The sequence below is a fragment of the Beta vulgaris genome, chromosome 3, assembly GCF_026745355.1.
Source record: "Beta vulgaris subsp. vulgaris cultivar EL10 chromosome 3, EL10.2, whole genome shotgun sequence".
NCBI classification, from domain to species: domain Eukaryota; kingdom Viridiplantae; phylum Streptophyta; class Magnoliopsida; order Caryophyllales; family Amaranthaceae; genus Beta; species Beta vulgaris.
Window position 1 is genome coordinate 51,338,486 of NC_079204.1, and position 21,663 is coordinate 51,360,148.

Consider the following 21,663-nt stretch of genomic DNA (forward strand, 5'->3'; position numbering starts at 1 on the left):
TCAGATATCACTATTCATTTCAGTTCAGTTCAATTCAGCTGTTTTATGCCGAAAAGAACAAGCTCATATTCACATGGTATTCAATTTGTCCCCTGTCGGTTTCATATTTTCTTCCAAGAATGGATGAGGCAAGCAATTACGCAACATGAGTAGCAATCAAATAACGATTTATACGTTCCAATTGGAACTGTTTTATGAAGGGAAAAGTAGTCTGATACAAATTTTCTTGCATGCAAGTGGTCAAAACTCAAAAGCACTAAAGGCCATCACAACCCACTCCTCCACCTCTCTAGTCTCTCCCCCACAAATGCAGTTGAAAACGTCAAGACAAATTCCTTTGTGTGCTCTGCAAGTCTGCCATGTATTATAAACTAGAAATATATCACCACTTCCAAAAACATCCAAACCCACAAATAAGTTTAGCCAAAATGGAAAGCCAAAATAGCAATCTAAAACAACTTCCTCCAGTGGCAGTAGTGATTGTACCACTTCCAGCACAAGGCCATCTTAACCAACTCCTTCACCTCTCTCACCTCATCACCTCCTACGACATACCCGTCCATTACGCAGGTTCCACCACGCACAACCGCCAAGCGAAACTCCGTCTTCATGGTCGGGACACACAAAGTTTAACCAAAATACACTTCCATGACTTCCAACTTCCTCCTTACCACTCACCCCCTCCAAGTGTAGACATCTCTGCCCCTTCTCCTGAGCACTTCACCGCACTCTTTGAGGCGTCTACGCATCTTCGGGAGCCCATATCTCAACTCTTGCACCAACTCGCGCAAAAGTTTAATCGAGTTGTAGTCATTCATGATAACCTTATGGCCTATGTGGTTCAAGATGTGAAGCTCATCTCAAATGCTAAAGCCTTCACCTTCATTCCGATTTCGGCCTTTTCCATGTTTTCATACTCATGGGAAAGCATACCTGAGGAAGTCAAACTGTTACAGCTAGATTCAGAAGAGATCCCCGACAATATTCCTACTCATGAAGGGTGTGCAACGAAAGAAATGTTGGAGTTTGCAACGAAACAAATAGAATGTCTTGGGTTCGAGTCAGGGTGGATTTACAACACCTCCAGAGCTATAGAAGGCAGATATGTCACTTTGTTGGATAAGCTATATTCGAGTAAATCACAGATAAAACACTTTGCAATAGGACCGTTTCATCCGGTGAATATCGAAAACAAAAGCAGTGAAAACAGACATCAATGCCTAAAATGGCTAGATGAACAAGAGAAATGCTCAGTGATTTATGTGTCTTTTGGATCATCAACATCATTCACAGATGAACAGATTGAAGAGCTGGCAAACGGGTTGGAACGAAGCGAGGTGAAGTTTCTATGGGTGCTCCGAAGAGCTGACCCTAATGACGTTTTTGAAGAAGCTGATAGAGTAAAAAAGGCTCAACTTCCAAAAGGGTATGAAGACAGAGTGAAAGACAGGGGAATGATAGTTAAGGATTGGGCACCACAGCTTGAAATATTAGCACATCCGTCGACTGGCGGGTTTATGAGTCATTGTGGGTGGAATTCATGTATGGAAAGTATGAGTATGGGTGTGCCGGTTGCGGCGTGGCCGATGCATTCTGATCAGCCAAGGAATGCGGTTTTGTTGAGCGAGGTGCTTAGAATTGGTATATTGGTGAGAGATTGGGCACATCGTGGCGAGGTTGTGAAATCAAGTACTATAGAGAATGTGGTGAAGACATTGATGGTAACAGAAGAAGGCAAAGAGATGAAGAAAAGGGCTGCAGAGTTGGGTGAAAGTGTTAGAGGATCAGTTGCTGAAGGTGGTGTGAGTTGTTTAGAGAGGGACTCTTTCATTGCCTATATCTCTGGATAACGCAACCTTGTGTGTGTCTTTATATGCTTTTATTATCATTCTATCTGCAAGTCACGTTGAAAAAATCTTGTTGAGGTATAGTTATTTATTTGATTTTTGGCCTAGTTGGTTTAGATTGGATTGTTTTCAATTTGTGTTATAATATCGTGGTACTAGTTTTGTTGTTTCAATTCACTTAAACATGTTCATCAACTCTCATTCATTTTCTTTGGTATTCAAAATTACTAATATGGCTTGATTGTTTTAGAACTGCAACGGGTGTTCATAAAAAATCGAAAGATCGAAAAATTGGTCTAAAGGAGTGGTTACTGTAACGATAAAAAAAATTTCAACGGTACGATTATCAAACCGATAAAATTAACGGTTAAATGGTCCGATACGGTTATGATTTTTCGAATGAGCAGTTAACCGAAATACGAAATATGTTTTTTTTCTCTATTTAATTGTTCTGAAATATTTTCAAACAATTACATCAATTTTAATATTTGTTGCTAAGTTACAACAATTAGAGTATGTAGTTACTTGAAAACTCTAGTACTAACATAAACACTGTAATTAAGAAATGAAGTGAATTATTAGTGTTAGTCATATTTTCCAATGGATTTATTATCTACTTTATAATACATTTTATATTATAAATATATTTAATATTAAAAATATGCACAAAAAATATATATTTCCTCCGTTTCATATTACTCGCTACACTTCTCAATTCACAGACTCCTATGCAATATTTGGAGAAGAGAGATGTAGAGAGTAAAAAGACAAAGGACCCATGTAAGAGGAGAGAGATAGAGAGAGTTTATTGCCCAAAAAGGAAGTGTAGCAAGTAATGTGAAACTTCTCATAATTGAAAGTGTAGCGAGTAATATGGAATGTAGGAAGTAGTATTATTAAGTAAAACATAATGGTATAAATTAAGTAATGGTTAATGGTTAACCAAAACACCGTACCGAAAAAATGATTTTCCGCTTAAGCAGTAACCAGTCTAAACGGTTACGATTGGCAAAAAGAGCAAATCGAAATTTCTGGTTACCGAACCAAAATATTGTTTCAAGACGGTTAACCACCCGTGAACACATTATACTAATTATGATAATTATACACATTACATATATACAATTTTATTAGTCACGTCATATGATAATTATGTCATTAGTACGTGTTATTTATTTTTCATTTGTATAGTTCGAATTGCCATACAAATTAAGGAGAACACATTATACTAGGACATCCTTATAATAAGAAGAGAGAAAGATAAGTGGAGTATTAAGGGATTGGAGAGGGATATTGATAGAAATTTGAGGATGCACGCGAAAATTTTGATGTATCTAAATAATATAACAAAAACTCCTTATTATAAATTATATTTTTTTGAGGGGATTTTTAATACTTTCTCTTTTTCTTTTTACTTGTAACACTTTTTTTATCAACTCCAATGCAAAATTTGGGTATGAGTCTAGGAGAGAGGTAGAGGGGAAAAATAAAGGACCGCATGTGATTGAAAAGAAATAGAGAGAAACGAAAAACAAAAGTAGAAAGTGTTGCAAGTAATTAAAAAGTCTTGCAAGTAAAAAAAAGCGAAGGAAGTAATTATATTAATAAGAATTGTATAACTATATTTGTGAGAGTCCATATCTCTCATTTATTTTTATTTTTGTTGAACCCTTGTGTTGTAGCCTGAAAATCAACGGCTACCCTTATGACACGTGGCACTATCTCAGCCCTACATGTGGCATTCGCCTATGTAAAGAAAAGTACAAAGACCTGCAGGTTCTTTGGGCTAAAGTACACTTCTCTGAAGAAGAGGTGTACTGAAAAGCTCCCTTGTGGCCCTGAAATTGTACTTAGGCCCAATAGAGTGAAGCCTGATTCGGCTAAAAGGTAAAATGTGTTGGCCAATCAGCACTTGCCACGTGTCCTGATATTATTGCTCAGCCAATCAGATGCTCCCAAATTAGGGTGACATCAAGGTACAGCAGTCATTTCAAACAGTATAAGTAGTCCTTGAAATCAGGGGAAAGGTACGTTTTTCAGAGCATAGTACTGTTATTCTGCCATAAATTCTCTCTCTCTACTTTCTCTCTTTAAAAGTTCCTTCATATCCTGATATCTGACTTAAGCATCGGAGGGGGAAATACCACCCAAACCTCCAGGGTGGGTCCCTTTTTGCAGGTTGCTGATCGGAGTCCAGAATCGGGATTTGAGCCCAATCATTGTTGCACAAGTCTCCACATTAAGAACCTAAAGTTGGGAGTTGTTATTTTGCATTACTAGTTTCGTACTACGTAACACCTTGTTTTCTACCCTCTAAAAATTTTGTGGAAGCTCTCTTGATTAGCTCGTCTTAACCCTCTTGCACATACGATATATTTATAGTTATTGTGTACCCTATCTTCTAAATTTCTGTACCTTTGTCTAATATTACGTATTTCTACATCACATATCTTTAATTTTTACAAGATATTTCGATCTTTGTCCATTACATTTTCAACTTTTTTTTAATCTATCGTTGTTCTCCCTCGATTTCTTCTGAAATCCATTTAATATAATTTCAATTTTCTGCTTATTGTGCGGACGCATCTTATTCAACGTCTCATGTGCTCGAACCAATCAATGAATTCAGTCGTCCCTCATTTAAACCTCACATCTCAATTCTCATACAAAGGGAGTACTAGTTAGAAGTTTACGTTATATAATTAGCATATCACGGAAGATGGTCCTCGATCTATAACACATGATTGGCACTATAGTATAAAACCTAAATAACGTGCAAAAATATTAGGGGGCGTTTGGTTAGGAGTATTCTGGAAAGGGTAAGGGAATCAACTTAATTGATTCCCTTACTTGTTGTTTGTTTGCTCAATTTAATGATTCCCTTTACCCACCCCTTACCCCCAAAGTCCTCTACTCTCATTCCCCCCACCCCCCTAAGGTTTCACTTACCCTTTCTTGATTCATCATTGACCATATCTTTGACCACCCAACCACCACCACCACTTGACCACCTAACCATCTAACCCAACCATTATTACCACCCAACCCCTCCACCTGCCCACCAATCGGCACCAGAACTGCCCAACCGTCGCCCAATCAAGCCACTCAACCGACACTAGAACCGCCCAACTGCCGCCCAACCAAGCCACCCAACCGGCACCAGATTTGCCCAACCATCGCCCAACCAAGCTACCCACACACGTGAAAACCACCCACCACTTGAAATCCGCCACAACCACCCACCACCCAAACCACTGCCCACCTACAAACCCTAGAAAAAATGGAAGAATTGAGAGAAAGGGAGGAGAGAGAAAAGATGCAGCGACTAGAAGGGGAGGGGGAGGATGTGACGGCAAGGGGAGGGGGAACGTCGCGGCGGCAAGGGAAGGGGAAACATCGCGACGGCCAGGGGCTAAGGTGGAATTGACAGGGTTGCAGCAACAAGGGGAGGGGATGGAGACGTCGCAACCGCAAGGAGAGGGGCAGCGGCGGCGGAACTGGGGTGGGGAGGGGCAGCGGCGGCACTGGGGTGTGGGAGAGGTGGCGGGGGATATCAAGAGAGGGGGGATATGGTGGTGTTATGGTGGAAGAAGAAGAAAGAGGAAAGAGGAAAGACAATGTACTAACCAAACAACACATTAAATCTAAGGGTTTTGATTTCCTTTCCCCATCTACCCCTTTCTTGATTCCATTCCCTTCACCCATTTACAACCAAACGTCCCCTTATTATTAACAGTGTTATGGTTCAACCTTTAAACATCAAAGTAAGCTTCTCTGGTTAGTATTTACGTGCTAAAGCCAATTAAGCCATCCCAAATCCACAATTACTACAAAAAATCCCAAACCCACAACTACTATAAAAAAATCCCACTATTATCACTCCAAAATGAATGGTCAGAATTGCTATAAACAAGTTCCTTCACCTATAGTAGTGAATAGTGATTAGTGAAGTGGCAGTGGTGATGATACCCTTTCAGCACAAGGCCATCTTAACAACTCTCAATCATCTTACAACTTTCTATAGAATAATACCAGTACAATATGTCAAGTGATTTTTTAATTTCTATTGACGGTTTAGAAAGTGATATTAAAATCTAATTATAAAGTGACAAACTATAGTAATAATAATCCAAATATTATTTTGTCCTACAACAACTTATACAAACATTCCTACGAGAAAACCAAATCTCTATTATATAAGCCAAGGGAGGAGGTGTGGTGTCCTCTTTTGAAGCGACTAAAATACCCTTAATGATCTAATTAATGGAATGAAAAAAATTACAAAAGCAAATCATTTAAAAATTCTCATTCCAACTTGCCATTTAAAACAAGTTTAAAATGGTATATGCATCAAATACTTCAATCAAAAATTAAATGGAAAAAATATTTATACCTTATAAAAAAGATGGCATACATAACGTGCACATGAAAAGTCTGAACATTCACTATCTTTGATACTCTTTAATTCAGTTAAACCAACTCATTATTTTTGTTCTTCCTGTTCAATATTCATTCACAAAAAAATGATGTTAACAATCACTCACAATCTTTTTATTTTTTTACATTAGCGAATTAATATATCTAAATTCATCTTCTGTTGAATTTTTCACGTTCAAGTTTAATCATAAATAAAGTACGAATGGAGTATCTAAGAGAATAACAAATTTTGAAATTAACGCACGCATCGCGTGCATATGAAGGCTAGTATAACAAATACAAATAGAGGGAGTAACTCTCTACGTAACTTCAAAGGACTAATTTTTAAGTCTTTTTGTTTTTAGATAATTTTTCAGGATAAGTAGTAAAATTTGTCAACTATGCAAATCTTGCCTGAGAAAAATAATAAAAAGTTCGTTCTAAAATAAGTGAAACATTTCTCTAATTATGTGAAAGGTTTTTGAGGACCTACTTGTATGGCTTGAGGAAGGCCCTTCTAATGTAACGAGCCTAAAGGATAATTAATAAAAGAGTTCGTATTGTGTCGGACGAGTATTCTCGTCGGACCACTTCACTTGAGTTTCAGGTAGTCTTCATTTTTTTTTCAGGTAGTCTTCATTTTTTTTCAGATAGTCTTCATTTTTTTCAGTTAGTCTTAGTTCGTTTTCAGTTAGTCTTCATTTTTTTTAGTTAGTCTAAATGAAAGTAAGGTAACTCTAAATGAAAGTAACTTAGGTCTAAATGAAAGTAAGTTACCTCTAAATGAAAGTAACTTAGATTTAAATGAAAGTAACTTAGGTCTAACTGAAAATAACTTAGGTCTAACTGAAAGTAACTGAAAGAAAAAAAGAACTAACTGAAAGAATAAAAAACACCAACTGAAAGAATAAAAAACACTAACTGAAAGAAAAAAAGAACTAACTGAAAGAATAAAAAACACCAACTGAAAGAAAAAAAAAAACTAACTGAAAGAATAAAAAACACCAAGAAAAAAAGAACTAACTGAAAAAATAAAAAACACTAACTGAAAGAAAAAAAGAACTAACTGAAAGAATAAAAAATACCAAGTGAAAGAATAAATGGGAAGAAGATACCAATGAAACCAAACAACAGCAGCGGGTTATTTCTCTTTCAGGTGGACATGGGTTTGTCTCTGCAATTATGATTAATGTTATTGTTTGTTGTAATTGAGTAATTTTGAAATAGTTGATCACATCACACCACTCAAAAACTGCAAAGCCGATGAACTTTGTGTTTGTACGTGAAGTTGTTCTTGCCATTAACAAAGCCGATGAACTTTGTGTTTGTGGAGTTGTTATTGTCATTAACATGCGCTTTCGTTAAGACAAATTCGTCTGCTCCGAGTTTGCTACCTTTTCCGGTGAAAGTAGTTGCAGAATTTTTAAAGATGGTGAAGATGAATAGAGGAGAGAGAAAGAGGGCAATTGCAAAACCTGTGAAGTTCAGGACGGAGGAAGTGAAAGTGGAGATTTTTGGGTTTTAAATTTGTTTCAACAAATTCAAAGTACTGGGCTCAGCCCGTCTGACAATATGCATTGGGTCAGACGGTCTGACCCAATACTTTCACTTAATAAAAATGATACTCCCTCCGTCCCATAATATAGTGCCTATTTCATTTTTGGTGGTCAAACTTTAAAATCTTTGACCGAATATTCTCATTTGTATATATAAAAAAACATATTCATGTAGGATCTTGTTAGATTCGTCTCAATGTGTAGTTTCATAATATCAACTTTTTATATTTTTTATTAATAAGGAATTGAAGATATTAAAGGTCAAAGTTACGTTTTGGAGACCGTGAAAAAAGAAACAAGCACTATATTATGGGACGGAGGGAGTACTATTTTCCTGTGAAAAAAAATTCCTAGCACAATCAAAGCAACTCAAAAGCAGTAGTTTATGCGTATTATGAAATCAGGTCATGTGATAATTATCAAATATTTTCCGGCCTAAACAAATTTCTATTCTATTATTTTAATTTTTAAATAAATTATAGAAAAATATTTTCTTATCTTTAAAATATATATTGCTAATAAATAATAGAAAATGATATGTTTGACAATACTAGCTGAACATAAACTGAAACTGATAAGTAAACGGAAACTGACAAAATAAAAATGAAACTGGTAAGGGGCTAGAAATGGTAAGCTAGATGATTAGTTTAATTTTTTGGCAAAATTAGTTGCTTAAGTTGATAGATTATTTTGGCAAATTTAGTTGTTATCAAAATTTTAAAAAGATTTTCCAAAATTTCAGTCTGATTTAATAAAGATAAAAAATTTAATTTATCCTTTAAATTATTTTAACCACCTGAAATTATATTTTAGCTATTCCTTGAACACTATCAATCATTTTAACACCTAAAATATACTAGCACCTTATCATTTAAGGTAACTAAAATGCTTTCCTACTTTTCGTCGTTTTTTTCCTTATACACTTCTTGTTCTCACGCCATCCAATGCATTATTGTTATCAACATCTTTAATTAGGCATAGCGAAAAAAATATAAAAATATGATATTATGAAAACATGTATTAAGATGAAATAAACAAGATCCCACTTGACTATGTTATTTCTTATACGTAAGTGTAAATTTCATACTCATTTAATTAGTGTGACCAAAATGAATATTCATATTGAAAAAAATTCATATTCATTTAATTAGTATGACTAAAATTAATTATTGATGATGTAATAGCTTCTAATTTATATTTGGCAGTTAATGAAATTTAGGACTTTCTAGTTTCTAACTACTTATAAAAAAAAAAGTTCAACAAATTTAGTTAGAAGATTTCTAAATAATAGCATATAGTCCAGCATGGTGCAGGTACTACCTATCGTGACCCAACAATCCCCAAGCAGCAAAAAAAAAGCACTAAGATTTCTAAATAGTTGCTGCTAAGCCAAAATGGAAAGCCAGAATAGCAACCTAAAACAACTTCCTCAAGTGGCAGTGGTGTTAGTACCACTTCCAGCACAAGGTCATCTTAACCAACTCCTCCACCTCTCTCACCTCATCACCTCCTACGACATACCCATCCATTACGCCGGCTCAACCACGCACAACCGCCAAGCGAAACTCCGTCTCCAAGGTTGGGACTCACAAAGTTTAACCAAAATCCACTTCCATGACTTCCAACTCCCTCCTTACCACTCACCCCCTCCAAGTATAGACATCTCTGTTCCTTTCCCTGATCACTTCATCCCACTCTTCGAGGCGTCTATCAAACTTAGGGAACCCATTTCTCAACTCTTACACCAACTCTCACAAAAGTTCAGTCGAGTTGTTGTCATTCATGATCATAGTATGGCTTATGTGGTTCAAGATGTCAAGCTCATCCCAAATGCTAAAGCCTTTACCTTCATTGCATTTTCGGCCTTTACCATGTTTTCGAACACATGGGAAAGGATACCTGAGGAAGCTAAACCATTTCAGCTAGATTCAAATGATATCCCCGAGAATATGCCTACTAATGAAGGGTGCGTAACGAAAGAAGTGATGGAGTTTGCAACGAAACAAAGAGAATGTCTTGGGTTCGAGTCAGGGTGGATTTACAACACCTGTAGAGCTATAGAAGGCAGATATGTTACATTGTTGGATAAGCTATCTTCGACTAACAAGTCACAGATAAAACACTTTGCAATAGGACCATTTCATCCTGTGCATATCGAAAACAAAAACAGTGAAAACAGACATCAATGCCTAAAATGGCTAGATGAACAAGAGAAATGCTCAGTGATTTATGTGTCTTTTGGATCAACAACATCATTGACAGATGATCAGATTGAAGAGCTGGCAAACGGATTGGATCGAAGCGAGGTGAAGTTTCTATGGGTGCTTCGAAGAGCTGACCCTAATGACGTTTTTGAAGAAGCTGATAGAGTAAAAAAGGCTCAACTTCCAGAAGGGTATGAAGACAGAGTGAAAGACAGGGGAATGATAGTTAAGGATTGGGCACCACAGCTTGAAGTATTAGCGCATACGTCGACTGGCGGGTTTATGAGTCATTGTGGGTGGAATTCATGTATGGAAAGTATAAGTATGGCCGTATGGGTGTGCCAGTTGCGGCGTGGCCAATGCATTCTGATCAGCCAAGGAATGCGGTTTTACTGACCAAGGTGCTTAGAATTGGTATATTGGTAAGAGATTGGGCAAACCGTGGCGAAGTTGTGAAATCAAGTACTATAGATAATGTGGTGAAGACATTGATGGTAACAGAAGAAGGCAAAGAGATGAAGAAAAGGGCTGCAGAGTTGGGTGAAAGTGTCAGAGGATCAGTTGCTGAAGGTGGTGTGAGTTGTTTAGAGAGGGACTCTTTCATTGCCTATATCTCTAAATAATGCAACGTTGTTTTTTTTTTTTATCATTTTGGGTTTTGCTACAAGATAGACCCGTGCCTCATTGTTTTCTACGTTGTATGATTGTATCCTTTCCCCTTTTATTTGTTCTATGTTATATCCTTATATAAATTTGACTATTTTCTTACTCATTTGCTAAACGACGCCCTAAAATATCCTAGTAACGCCCTAAATACGTATAATATACGTATTTTTCCATCTTCAGATTTTCCACCGTCTACATTCACTTCTCTCCACTCTTCTCCCATATTACTATTGGGCACCGGTGCACCACCACCGCCACACCAGTCGCCGTCGCACCAGTACTGCGCCGCACCACCGACACACTGCCGCCGCACCACAACCGCCGTAACCCACCCTCCTCTTCTCTGTTTCTTCATTAACAGTAATTTGAAATTTTTTTAAAAAAAAGGGGAGGCGTCCACCATGGACGCCCCACCACTGGTGGAGGCGTCCATGGCAGGCGCTCCACCGCATGTTGAGGCGCCTGCCATGGACGCCTCCCTAGAAAAAAAGGGGAGGCGTCCACCATGGACGCCCCACCACTGGTGGAGGCGTCCATGGCAGGCGCCTCACCATGTGGTGGAGCGCCTGCCATGGACGCCTCCACCAGTGGTGGGGCGTCCATGGTGGACGCCTCCCCTTTTTTTTTAAAAAAAAAAATTCAGAAAATAAAGAAAACGAAGGAGAGAAGAAGGGGATGGTGGTGGTGTGTCGGGGGCACAGCGGGGGTACGGCGGTGGTGGCCGGGATACTACGGTAGTGGTGGTGCCGGCACATTGTTGTTAGAAGACAGGAGTCAGAAGTGTGAAATTGGAGAAGAATATGGTGGTGATGGTGTGGTGGCAGTTGTGGTGGAGAGGACAGAGAAAGTGAGTGAGTGAGGGGGAAAGAGAGGAAAGAAATGTAGGTATATAAATACGGTATGAAAATACCGTATTTAGGGCGTAACTAGAAAAATTTAGGGCGTAATTTAGCAAAGCCCTTTTCTTATCTCAAGTTCTTTACCTCTACATTAGGAGACATATTTATTAAAAATGTTTTAGCCTAGTGGTCAAGATTGAGGTGTTGTAAAGGATATGCCACAAGTTCAAATCCCCTTTTTTTTGTACTTTGTACTGCCTTCACTCCCATTGTCGTGTTTACCGTCCAACCTATTTAAAGCTGAAATTTTTTTCCCTTCTAATGTAAATCTAAACAATTGAAGATTACAAAATTTGAAGTTTACGGGTATAACAAAAAAGTAAAAAGACACAAGTCAAAACACAGAATATGTTAAAAGACACCGAACCACACAAAACAAAACCCAATTCTTTTTTTCATTTTATCTACAGGCGAGTTCAAGAAAATCTTGCTGAAGTAATTTTATTCATATTGATTTTGGGTTAGTTTGGTTCAGTTTGAATTGATTTCAATTCAAGTTGCAATTACATTGTGTATACTATCATGTAGTTTAAATTAGTTTAAAGATTATTCAGGTCATGTTGACCAACTCTCGTCCATTTTCCTGGGAATTCAAGATTATTTATATGGCTAGATTGTTTGAGTTGCATTTTTGTATGGATAGCACCCAAGTCTGTTAGCATACTCGAGTTATGTGGTTCGCCATGAACTCTGCAGGATGCGACCTCACTACGATGAGTAAAGCCAATTCTGATGAAGATTTGAGACTGTGCTCATGCTCACCTAATAGAACAAAATAAAGTAATCTTCCCTCCAATTAGACTCATCATAATCGTACACATGTCAACAAATTATACACCTTGTTAGAGGAATAATACTCTTATTAGCCCAATGGTACTATTCTGGATGTACCTTCTAAAACACTACTTTCACTCTACCCCTCTCTCTCTCTCTAAATCCTTGGCAGACACATACTAATTTGAGAGTCGTATGTGATTTTCTCGCATCCCCCAAGAGTAATTTTATTTGTTTCCTTGTAGCCTTTCATTCATGCATGAATTCCCCCACGATTAATGAAGGACATTTTGGAGGTCTGTCATCATTATGAAACGTAACAATTTTTACTTGAAAAATTAACTCCCAATAAATTCTAACTATTATCAATGTGTGTTAAATAATATTTACTCAACTATTGCCACAATAACACCAAGTATCAAGTGATTTGTGCTAAATAATATCCTGGTGACCTTACTTAAAATCCAAGGAAATATTCCGACCTTATTTATTAATTTCATATTTTATGTACTTTAGAGTATTAAAATATAATTACAAAATGATATTAAATGTTTTGTTCTACCAATTAACTACACTTTCCCCTATTGAGAAACAACTGCCCAATATTAACTCTCAGATCCCCAGCCCGGCACACACACCTTCCTATTTCCCCTAATGACAAATTTCCTCTCGAATCTTTTTCATTTTCTTTTAGTTGTTGTTCTCCAATGGTTAAATTGAAATTGCATAATGAGGGCATGCAATAGGATAACTTTTTTGTCCAAATCAATACTCATTACTACTATTTACTATTTTTCATTTGTACTTCCTCCGTGTTTTTATTCTTGCTACATAGAGAAACAGTGGCGGATGCAAGATTTTTGAGATGGTGGGTCACTTTATCAACCACTTTTATATTTTGTTTCAAAATAATTCATACTTGGTATTAAATTTTAGGAAAGTTTTCTTTCGGTTTAATAAATTTTTCATTTAGACTCCAACACGTTTGACCACTCAACTAACCATACAAACAGACTTTAGGTACATCTAAAATCACTTATAAAATTCATTTTTGACATCACTATAGGAAATTGTTAATTATGCATAGTCAAAGGGTTAGATTGTTAAAATCAATTATTCCTACTTCGTCGTCCATAATAAAATAGATGTTACACTTTTCAAATTACGATTTTTTAAGGCATAACAAAAATTACAATAATAATAATAACAAAAATAACAATAACAACAATAATCAATTATTTCTACTTCCTCAATAATAAAATAAATGTTACGCTTTTCAAATTTCGATTTTTTAAGGCATAACAAAAATAGCAAACAACAACAACAATAAATATAATAACAATAATAATAACAATAATAGTAACAGTAATAGTAAATTAAATTTTACCCAAAAAATTAGAAACATCATTTCATATTCACAAAAGCAAGCTCTGACAAAAATATTCTTAATGACATACTCCCTCTGTTTCAAATTATAAGGCATTTTAGCTAAAAAATTTTGTTTCAAAATATAAGGCGTTTTACATTACCAATGTAAAATTAAATGCAATTTTATACTATCAAGATAAGATTATAGGTTATTTTTTATTATCAATAGAATATTTAATGTTAATTCTTATTACCTATGCAAATCTAACTAAAACTAACTAAATTTTTAATATGCGGAAAAGTAGTTTACATGCCTTATAATTTGAAACGGAGGGAGTATTTATAATGACAATGTACAGTCGAAAAAATGCTAATAGACTCATAGAAAAGAGGATAGGAAGCAAGAACGATGAAATGTTTATTTATCCTGAGCTATGGTGGTGCACTTGACACATGGTGTCATGAACTGCATCCGCCACTGTAGAGAAAGTGGGGGGTTTTTAAGAAAGGTAGAGAGAGAAAGTAGGGGACCACCACTTTTTGAATAAAAAAACATTTGTTAAGGAAAAAGTATGAGTATTTTAAAAGAGAAGGTGGAGGACCGCCAACTTTTTAATAGTATTTTAAGATTTTTATGGTGAAAAAGAATCCATTTATGGTATGTAGCATCTATTATGACATTTCCATTTAAGGAAAATGTAGCATCTATAAAAAAAACGGAGGAAGTATAGTCCCAATAATAAGGGAGTAGACGTTATATTAGGATATCCATGTAATAAAGAGAGAAAGAAAAAGAGAAATGGAATAGGTATTCTTGGACAAAAAACAGTACTCCCTCCGTCCCATAATATAGTGCCTACTTCATTTTTGGCGAGTCAAACTTTAAAATCTTTGACCAAATATTCTCATTTGTATATATAAAAAAACATATTCATGTGGGGTCTTGTTAGATTCGTCTCAATGTGTAGTTTCATAATATCAACTTTTTATATTTTTTATTAATACGAAATTGAAGATATAAAAGGTCAAAGTTACATCTTGGAGACCGTGTAAAAAAGAAACAAACACTATATTATGGGACGGAGGGAGTACTATTTTAAGAATTGAAATTATGTAGTGAATTTAAGTTTTCAATATAAATCACATGCCAAACAAGTCCTATTTCCCATAATCTCATCCCAACATGGAAGGCCAAAATAACACTAAAGATGAGGCCAAAAGTTGCCTCAAACCTCAAGTGGCAGTTGTGGTGGTACCCTTTCCAGCACAAGGCCATCTCAACCAACTCCTTCATCTCTCTAATCTCATTACTTCCTATGGATTACCAGTTCACTATGCTGGATCCGCCTCCCACAACCGCCAAGCCAAACTCCGCCTTCATGGTTGGGACTCACAAAGTTCGAGCAAAGTTCATTTTCATGACTTCCAACTCCCTCCCTACAGCTCGCCTCCTCCCAACCCCGACCCTTCTATTCAATTCCCAGCGCACCTCCAACCTCTTTTCGACACTTCTTTACATCTTCGCCAACCTGTGAACCAACTCTTACATCAACTGTCAACCAACTTCAGGAGAATCATTGTCATTCATGATTGTTTAATGGCTTCTGTGGTGCAGGATGTCAAACTCATCCCAAATGCTGAAGCCTATGCTTTCATTCCCATCTCGGCCTTTACATCGTTCTTTAATTCCTGGGATAGAATACCAGACAAACCCTTTCAGTTGGATTCAGATATTCCTAAATGCATCCCTTCTACAGACGGCTGCTCAACACAGGAGATTGCAAACTTTATAGCCAACCAACGAAAATGTCTGGGGTTTGAGTCAGGAAGGCTCTACAATACATCCATGGTAATAGAAGGTAGATATATTGAACTGTTGAAAAAGCTGTCAAAAAAGTCTGAGATAAAACATTTTGCAGTTGGACCGTTAAATCCAGTGGAAATAGAAAACAAAAGCGAAAAACAGCAACATATGTGCTTGAAATGGCTAGATAAACAAATGAAAGATTCAGTGATATATGTCTCTTTTGGATCTACAACCACTATGACAGATGAGCAGATCATGGAGTTGGCAACAGGGTTGGAGAAAAGCGAGCAAAAGTTCATATGGGTGCTTAGAAGAGCTGACATTGGTGATGTTTTTAAAGGCGGTGAAGACAGAAAGCCACAGCTGCCAGAAGGGTACGAAGAGAGAATGGAAGACAGGGGAATGGTGGTAAGAGAGTGGGCACCTCAGCTAGAAATTCTAGCACATCCATCTATAGGTGGGTATATGAGTCATTGTGGGTGGAACTCGTGCATGGAGAGCATCAGCATAGGAGTACCGATGGCAGCTTGGCCTATGCATTCTGATCAACCAAAGAACGCTATTTTGGTGACAGAAGTGCTAAGAATTGGTACACTGGTGCGGGACTGGACACAGCATGCTGAACTAGTTATGTCAACTACTATAGAGAATGCATTAAGAAGATTGATGGCATCAAAAGAAGGAGAGGAGATGCGGAAAAGGGCAGCAGAATTAGGTGATGTTGTTCGAGCATCAGTTGCTAAAGGAGGTGCTTCTCGCCTAGAAATTGATTCTTTCATTTCTTATATCACCAGATGTTAACAATATGTCACAGTGAATTGAATTGGATTCTTCTATTTCTTAAATCCTTAAGTTTTTATTTGATTTCTATTATTCCTAATCCTGTCTCTTTGTTTGATATTATTTCGTCCATGAAATGAATCGAAATTGCATACTGATACAAGTAAACTTTAAGAATAATCTCATACAGAAAAAAATATTGCTGTCATAGAAGATTCCCAGTTGCTAATTTAGCTAAACAATCACCAGCCAGTGAAATATCACTAGTAATAAACTGAAATTAGACCTGTACTTACACTTGCCACAACAGATTGAGGGGTACTTACCCTTTGCTTTAAGAAAATTCAAAATTGTCAGCTGTACTAATCTTTGACTTACATATTGACAGATCAGTTAAGATTATACTTACCAAAATAATATATACGTGTGTCTAGTTGCTTTCTCTCGCAGATTCCCTTTCAAGCTGGATCTTTTGAATTTCATCTTTACTTTTGGCCATCTTAATTGACTTTTTAGGTAGCTCACTAGTTAAAAAAAATGAAGTAACAGTAACTCCTTTATCTAAACATTATGCATGATTGCAACTTGCATGTCATTTAGAAAAATTGAACTTGAAAATAGGATGATGTAAAGAACAGATGTAAACTAAATCTCATAATATAGTGCTTGTTTCTTAATTTTTACGAAAATTAAGGAAAGTGAAAAATGTTACTATTTGTATTATTTAATGATGTACTTGTATTGAAAAGCTAATTGTCTTTTTAATTTTAACAAAAAAACATAAGATCTATGGCTAAAAAATAACTAACACTACATTGAAAGTTACAACTAACAAGCAACATTGAATGTTTACTAACACTTCACATAGAGATGAACAAAAGTTTGCATGAATCCAAACAAACCAAAACTAACCAATAGAATTACATCAAATATTTCTAAAAACCAATAAAAATTAGGAAAAAGCTATATGCAACTCTTATGGCTGCATATAAGAAGTTAAAAATGGAAAAAAATGTATTAATTGATCATTTATTACATTGGTTGATGCATAATTTTTCTATAAATTCACAACTTATTTCCATTTTAGGTAGTATATTTATGTCTTATATGCAACCCTAAGAGTAGTATAAATATTTATAATAAAAATAATTTCTTGGGGTTCCATAATGTAGTGCTTGATTACATTTATTCACAGGAATTAAGGTAAATAGAATCATGGAAAAAGGTGATTTTAGGAGAGAGAATAGAGAATAATTAGTGAAAGAACATTAAATGTAACCCTTGGATTGAATAAACAAAGAAAAAAAACTAATTTCAAGAAGTAAATAAAATGATGACACGATTCTAGGCAAATCACAAAAAAATATACTCCCTTCGTCCCAAAATATAGTTCCCATTTCCATTTTGGGTATCCCAAAATATAGTTCCCATTTCCATATTTAGTTCCACATTTTTCCGTAATTTGTCTAGAAAAAACGTGTCCCATCATTTATTTTCTTCTTGAAATTTGTTTTTTCCTTTGTTTATTCAACCAAAATGTTACAATTAATGCTCTTTCACCAATATTGTCCACTCTCTCTCTCTTAAAATCATCTTTTCCCATACAACATTTTACATTTATTTAAATAAACAAAAAATCTTTACTATCTCTCTTAGATTTTACGTGCATAAATTACCGTGAAAAAAGGGAAATGGGAACTATAATTTGAGACGGAGGGAGTATGAGATTAAATATACAACCAAGCAGTATATTTTGGGACACCTAAAACGGAAATGAAGCACTATATAACCTATATTAGTATTATTGTGGAAGGGAGGAAGTACAAGCACTATATTATAAGAAGAGAGTAATATTATTTCTTAATTCAGTATATAATCAACCTTTTTATAATAATTGGGCATGTGAGTACTTACACTGATATCAAACGCTTGATCTACAAGAAGCAAAATGACCTTCAAGTGGCATCAAGGTGACAAAGTTTACCCTAAAATTGAGGCCATGACGTAACTAGTGAGATCAAAATAGAGGCGGTATCACATTGCTACTACTTAAAAAAAAACATAGACAGACTACTGTGTGTGTACTCCAAGTATTCAGTGTAAAATTCTAATCATTAAAAGATAGTCTAAAACTCACATTTCTTCCTAAGAACAACCCCCAAGATGGAAGGTAAATATTGCAATGAAAGTGGCAACCAAAATAGCTTAGAACACCCTCAAGTGGTAGTAGTGATGGTACCATTTCCAGCACAAGGCCATCTGAACCAACTCCTCCATCTGTCTCATCTCATAACCTCCTACAGAATACCAGTTCATTATGCCGGTTCCGCTACCCACAACCATCAAGCAAAGCTCAGACTCCATGGTTGGGACACTGAAAGTTTAGACAATATCCATTTCCATGACTTCCAACTACCTCTTTATAGCTCACCACCTCCCAACCCCGACGCTTCTACCCTTTTCCCTACAAACCTTGAACCACTTTTCGATGCTTCTATGCATCTCCGTCAACCTGTTTCCCTACTCTTGCAAGAACTCTCTACTAAGTTTAAGAGAATTGTTGTTATATTTGATAGTCTGATGGCTTACGTAGTCCAAGATGTGAAAATCATCCAAAATGCTGAATCATTTTCCTTCTTTACTGTCTCTGCTTTTACCATGTTCTTAAATATCTGGGAAGGAATACCTGAGAAACCTTTTCAGCTAGATTTAGAGATCCCAAGATGCATTCCCTCAAATGAAGGGTGCTTGACGCCGCTGGTTTTCAGCTTCATAGCCAACTTACATAAACTACTTGGGTTTCAGGCAGGAATGATTTACAACACATCTAGGCTGATAGAGGGTAGATATGTCGAACTGCTGCAGAAGCTATCGAAGAATGCTGAGGCAAAGCACTTTGCTGTTGGACCATTGAATCCAGTGGAAACGAAAAGCAAAAGCGAAAAAGATAGACATACATGCCTACTATGGCTAGACAAACAAGAAGTAGGTTCAGTGATATACATCTCCTTTGGATCAACAACCTCAATGACAGATGAGCAGATCACGGAGTTGGCACTAGGATTGGAAAGAAGTCGGCAAAAGTTTATATGGGTGCTTAGAAGGGCTGATACAGCTGATGCTCTCAGAGGCACTGAAGTGAGAAATCCTCAGCTGCCTGAAGTGTATGAAGAGAGAGTGAAAGACAGGGGAATAGTGATAAGAGACTGGGCACCCCAATTACAGATTTTAGCACATCCATCCACAGGTGGGTTCATGAGTCACTGTGGATGGAACTCGTGCATGGAGAGGCATTAGCATGGGAGTGCCAATGGCAGCATGGCCTATGCATTCAGACCAACCAAGGAATGCCGTTTTGGTGACAGAGGTGCTAAGAATTGGTACATTGGTGAGGGATTGGACAGACCGTGCTAAACTAGTGATGTCCACTACTATAGAGAATGTTGTGAGGAGATTGTTGGCGTCAGAGGAAGGAGAGGCGATGCAGAAAAGGGCTATAGGACTAGGTGAGGCTGTTAGAGCATCAGTTGCCGAAGATGGTGTTTCTCATTTAGAAATGGATTCTTTTATGTCTCATATCACCAGATGATGTACGTTAGTAATGGACACTTCTTCTGCATGATTTTCCACATACAAAAGGACTCAAGAACCCAACTCTGCTGTGCGCCTGTGCCTCACACTACTTCCAGAATTTTATGTGTTCTGTCTATCTAAGGATCCCGGGGTTTTGAGTTGGTTATTTTTTCATTAGTTCTATTCAGCAGGACTTTTTCAGAAAACTTTTGAAATAATACGCTTTGATCCTTCTTATTCATAGCCTTCTCTGTATTTGACTAAGAAATGAAATTCAAAAAATCCGGCTTGCAAGGGAGTCTACGAGAGAAAGGAAAAAGACGCGTGTATATATTACTAACATCTGTTTCTAAACAAGTGCAACAGTTTGACTTTCACACTTGTCAATGCACAACTTTAACCATTAATATCTCTAATTATGTATCAATAAAATTTATAAAAAGTTGATATTACGAAAATATTCACCGAAACAAACCCAACAACCTTTTAAATTATCATTTTTGTTTTTATATATTAGTAAAAAAATTCCGATTATAGTGAGGTGTGTAAATCTCTATTATATAAGGGAAGGGGGGCAATGGTGTCCTTTTTTGAAATGCCTATTTTGCCCCCTTTCCCTTTCTAAATTACAAAAGGATTGTCAAAATCAAAATAGGCACTCAAAGAAAACTACCTTACAACATTCACTCACAAATCACTTAAAAGAAGAAACTTTACAAATCACTCATACATTGAGAAAATCACGCAAATCACTCAAATAATCAGAAACGTTATTAAAACTTAAAATTAACATACAAACTAAAACTAATAACCTAAAATGTCAATACATACAAAAACATTTACAAAAATTACTTGCAAATCACTATTCTCAAGAACCATTCACAATTAATGGTGGGCCATAATAAAACATAGAGGTGTATTTGTAGTGAAATCAGAATTTAATTAGAAGTTAGACAAGGAAAAAAATTATTTACTTTTTTATAGTGTTTCCTATATATAATAAAAATTTTACATATATTTGGACCTATCTTTTTCTATTATATAATAGCGATTAATTATCAAGGTAAAAAGTTTATGTAAAATATCATTCAAGAATTAAAGTACAACATATCTCTATTATATAAGAGAAGGGGGGAGCTATGGTGTCCCCAAATGAAGAGACTATGTTACCCCCTTCCCATTCTAAATTACAAATTCACTTACAAATCAAATGGGGCTTCAAACAAAAATACCAAAAATAAAATTGTAACAATCACTCACAAACTACTACCTATGAAAAAATTGACTTGAAATCAAAGTGTCCACTTTTTTTATAATTTATGAAGTACTATACTTAATTCAAAAATCAACTAAAAAATTATAATATTAGAAATCATAAATAAATTCAATAAAATTTTATTTTGTTCATAGAATTTAACTTTGAAAAGTAAAAAAAAAAACAAAAAGAATGGTGAGAGACTTAAGTGACAGAAACTAAACCAATCAAATTTTGCAACTAAAAACAATTATACTTTGTATGTCTAAATTTCAAATTTTGACTCTTATGCCGAAGAAAATCGAGTTTCTGTTTCGAAAAAAAATTCAAGCATACATCGCGTGCAAAAAATTCTAGTAGTACAAGAGTCAACGTGTTGCACTTGAAAAAAAATTCAGAAAGTATTTTGGGCTGTTCTGTTCAGAAAAATGTTGTTGGACATCTCAAAACACAAAAAACATTATAAAAATATCAAGAAATCTCCACTCAAAATGAGTTATAAATTGAGTTATTGGCTC

General features: G+C 35.9%; 3 protein-coding genes and 1 pseudogene across 3 annotated transcripts; all 4 read left to right on the forward strand.

Annotated features, from left to right (window-relative positions):
- Positions 1-231: 231 nt before the first annotated feature.
- LOC125495762 (zeatin O-glucosyltransferase-like) lies at positions 232-2,020 on the forward strand. Its single transcript, XM_048640578.2, has one exon. The coding sequence runs from the start codon at positions 360-362 to the stop codon at positions 1,848-1,850; it is 1,491 nt and encodes a 496-aa protein (XP_048496535.2). The 5' UTR covers positions 232-359; the 3' UTR covers positions 1,851-2,020.
- A 7,109-nt stretch (positions 2,021-9,129) lies between these two features.
- LOC104889381 (zeatin O-glucosyltransferase) lies at positions 9,130-10,791 on the forward strand. The gene is given in 2 exon segments (XM_057393163.1): positions 9,130-10,347; positions 10,350-10,791. Coding segments are annotated over 2 exon segments (1,431 nt in total). The 5' UTR covers positions 9,130-9,213; the 3' UTR covers positions 10,647-10,791.
- A 4,056-nt stretch (positions 10,792-14,847) lies between these two features.
- On the forward strand, positions 14,848-16,417 carry LOC130589398 (zeatin O-xylosyltransferase-like). Its single transcript, XM_057393164.1, has one exon. It carries the CDS (start codon positions 14,914-14,916, stop codon positions 16,336-16,338), a length of 1,425 nt encoding a protein of 474 aa, XP_057249147.1. The 5' UTR covers positions 14,848-14,913; the 3' UTR covers positions 16,339-16,417.
- Positions 16,418-18,212: 1,795 nt separating this feature from the next.
- On the forward strand, positions 18,213-20,184 carry LOC125496106 (zeatin O-glucosyltransferase-like; annotated as a pseudogene).
- Positions 20,185-21,663: the final 1,479 nt, after the last annotated feature.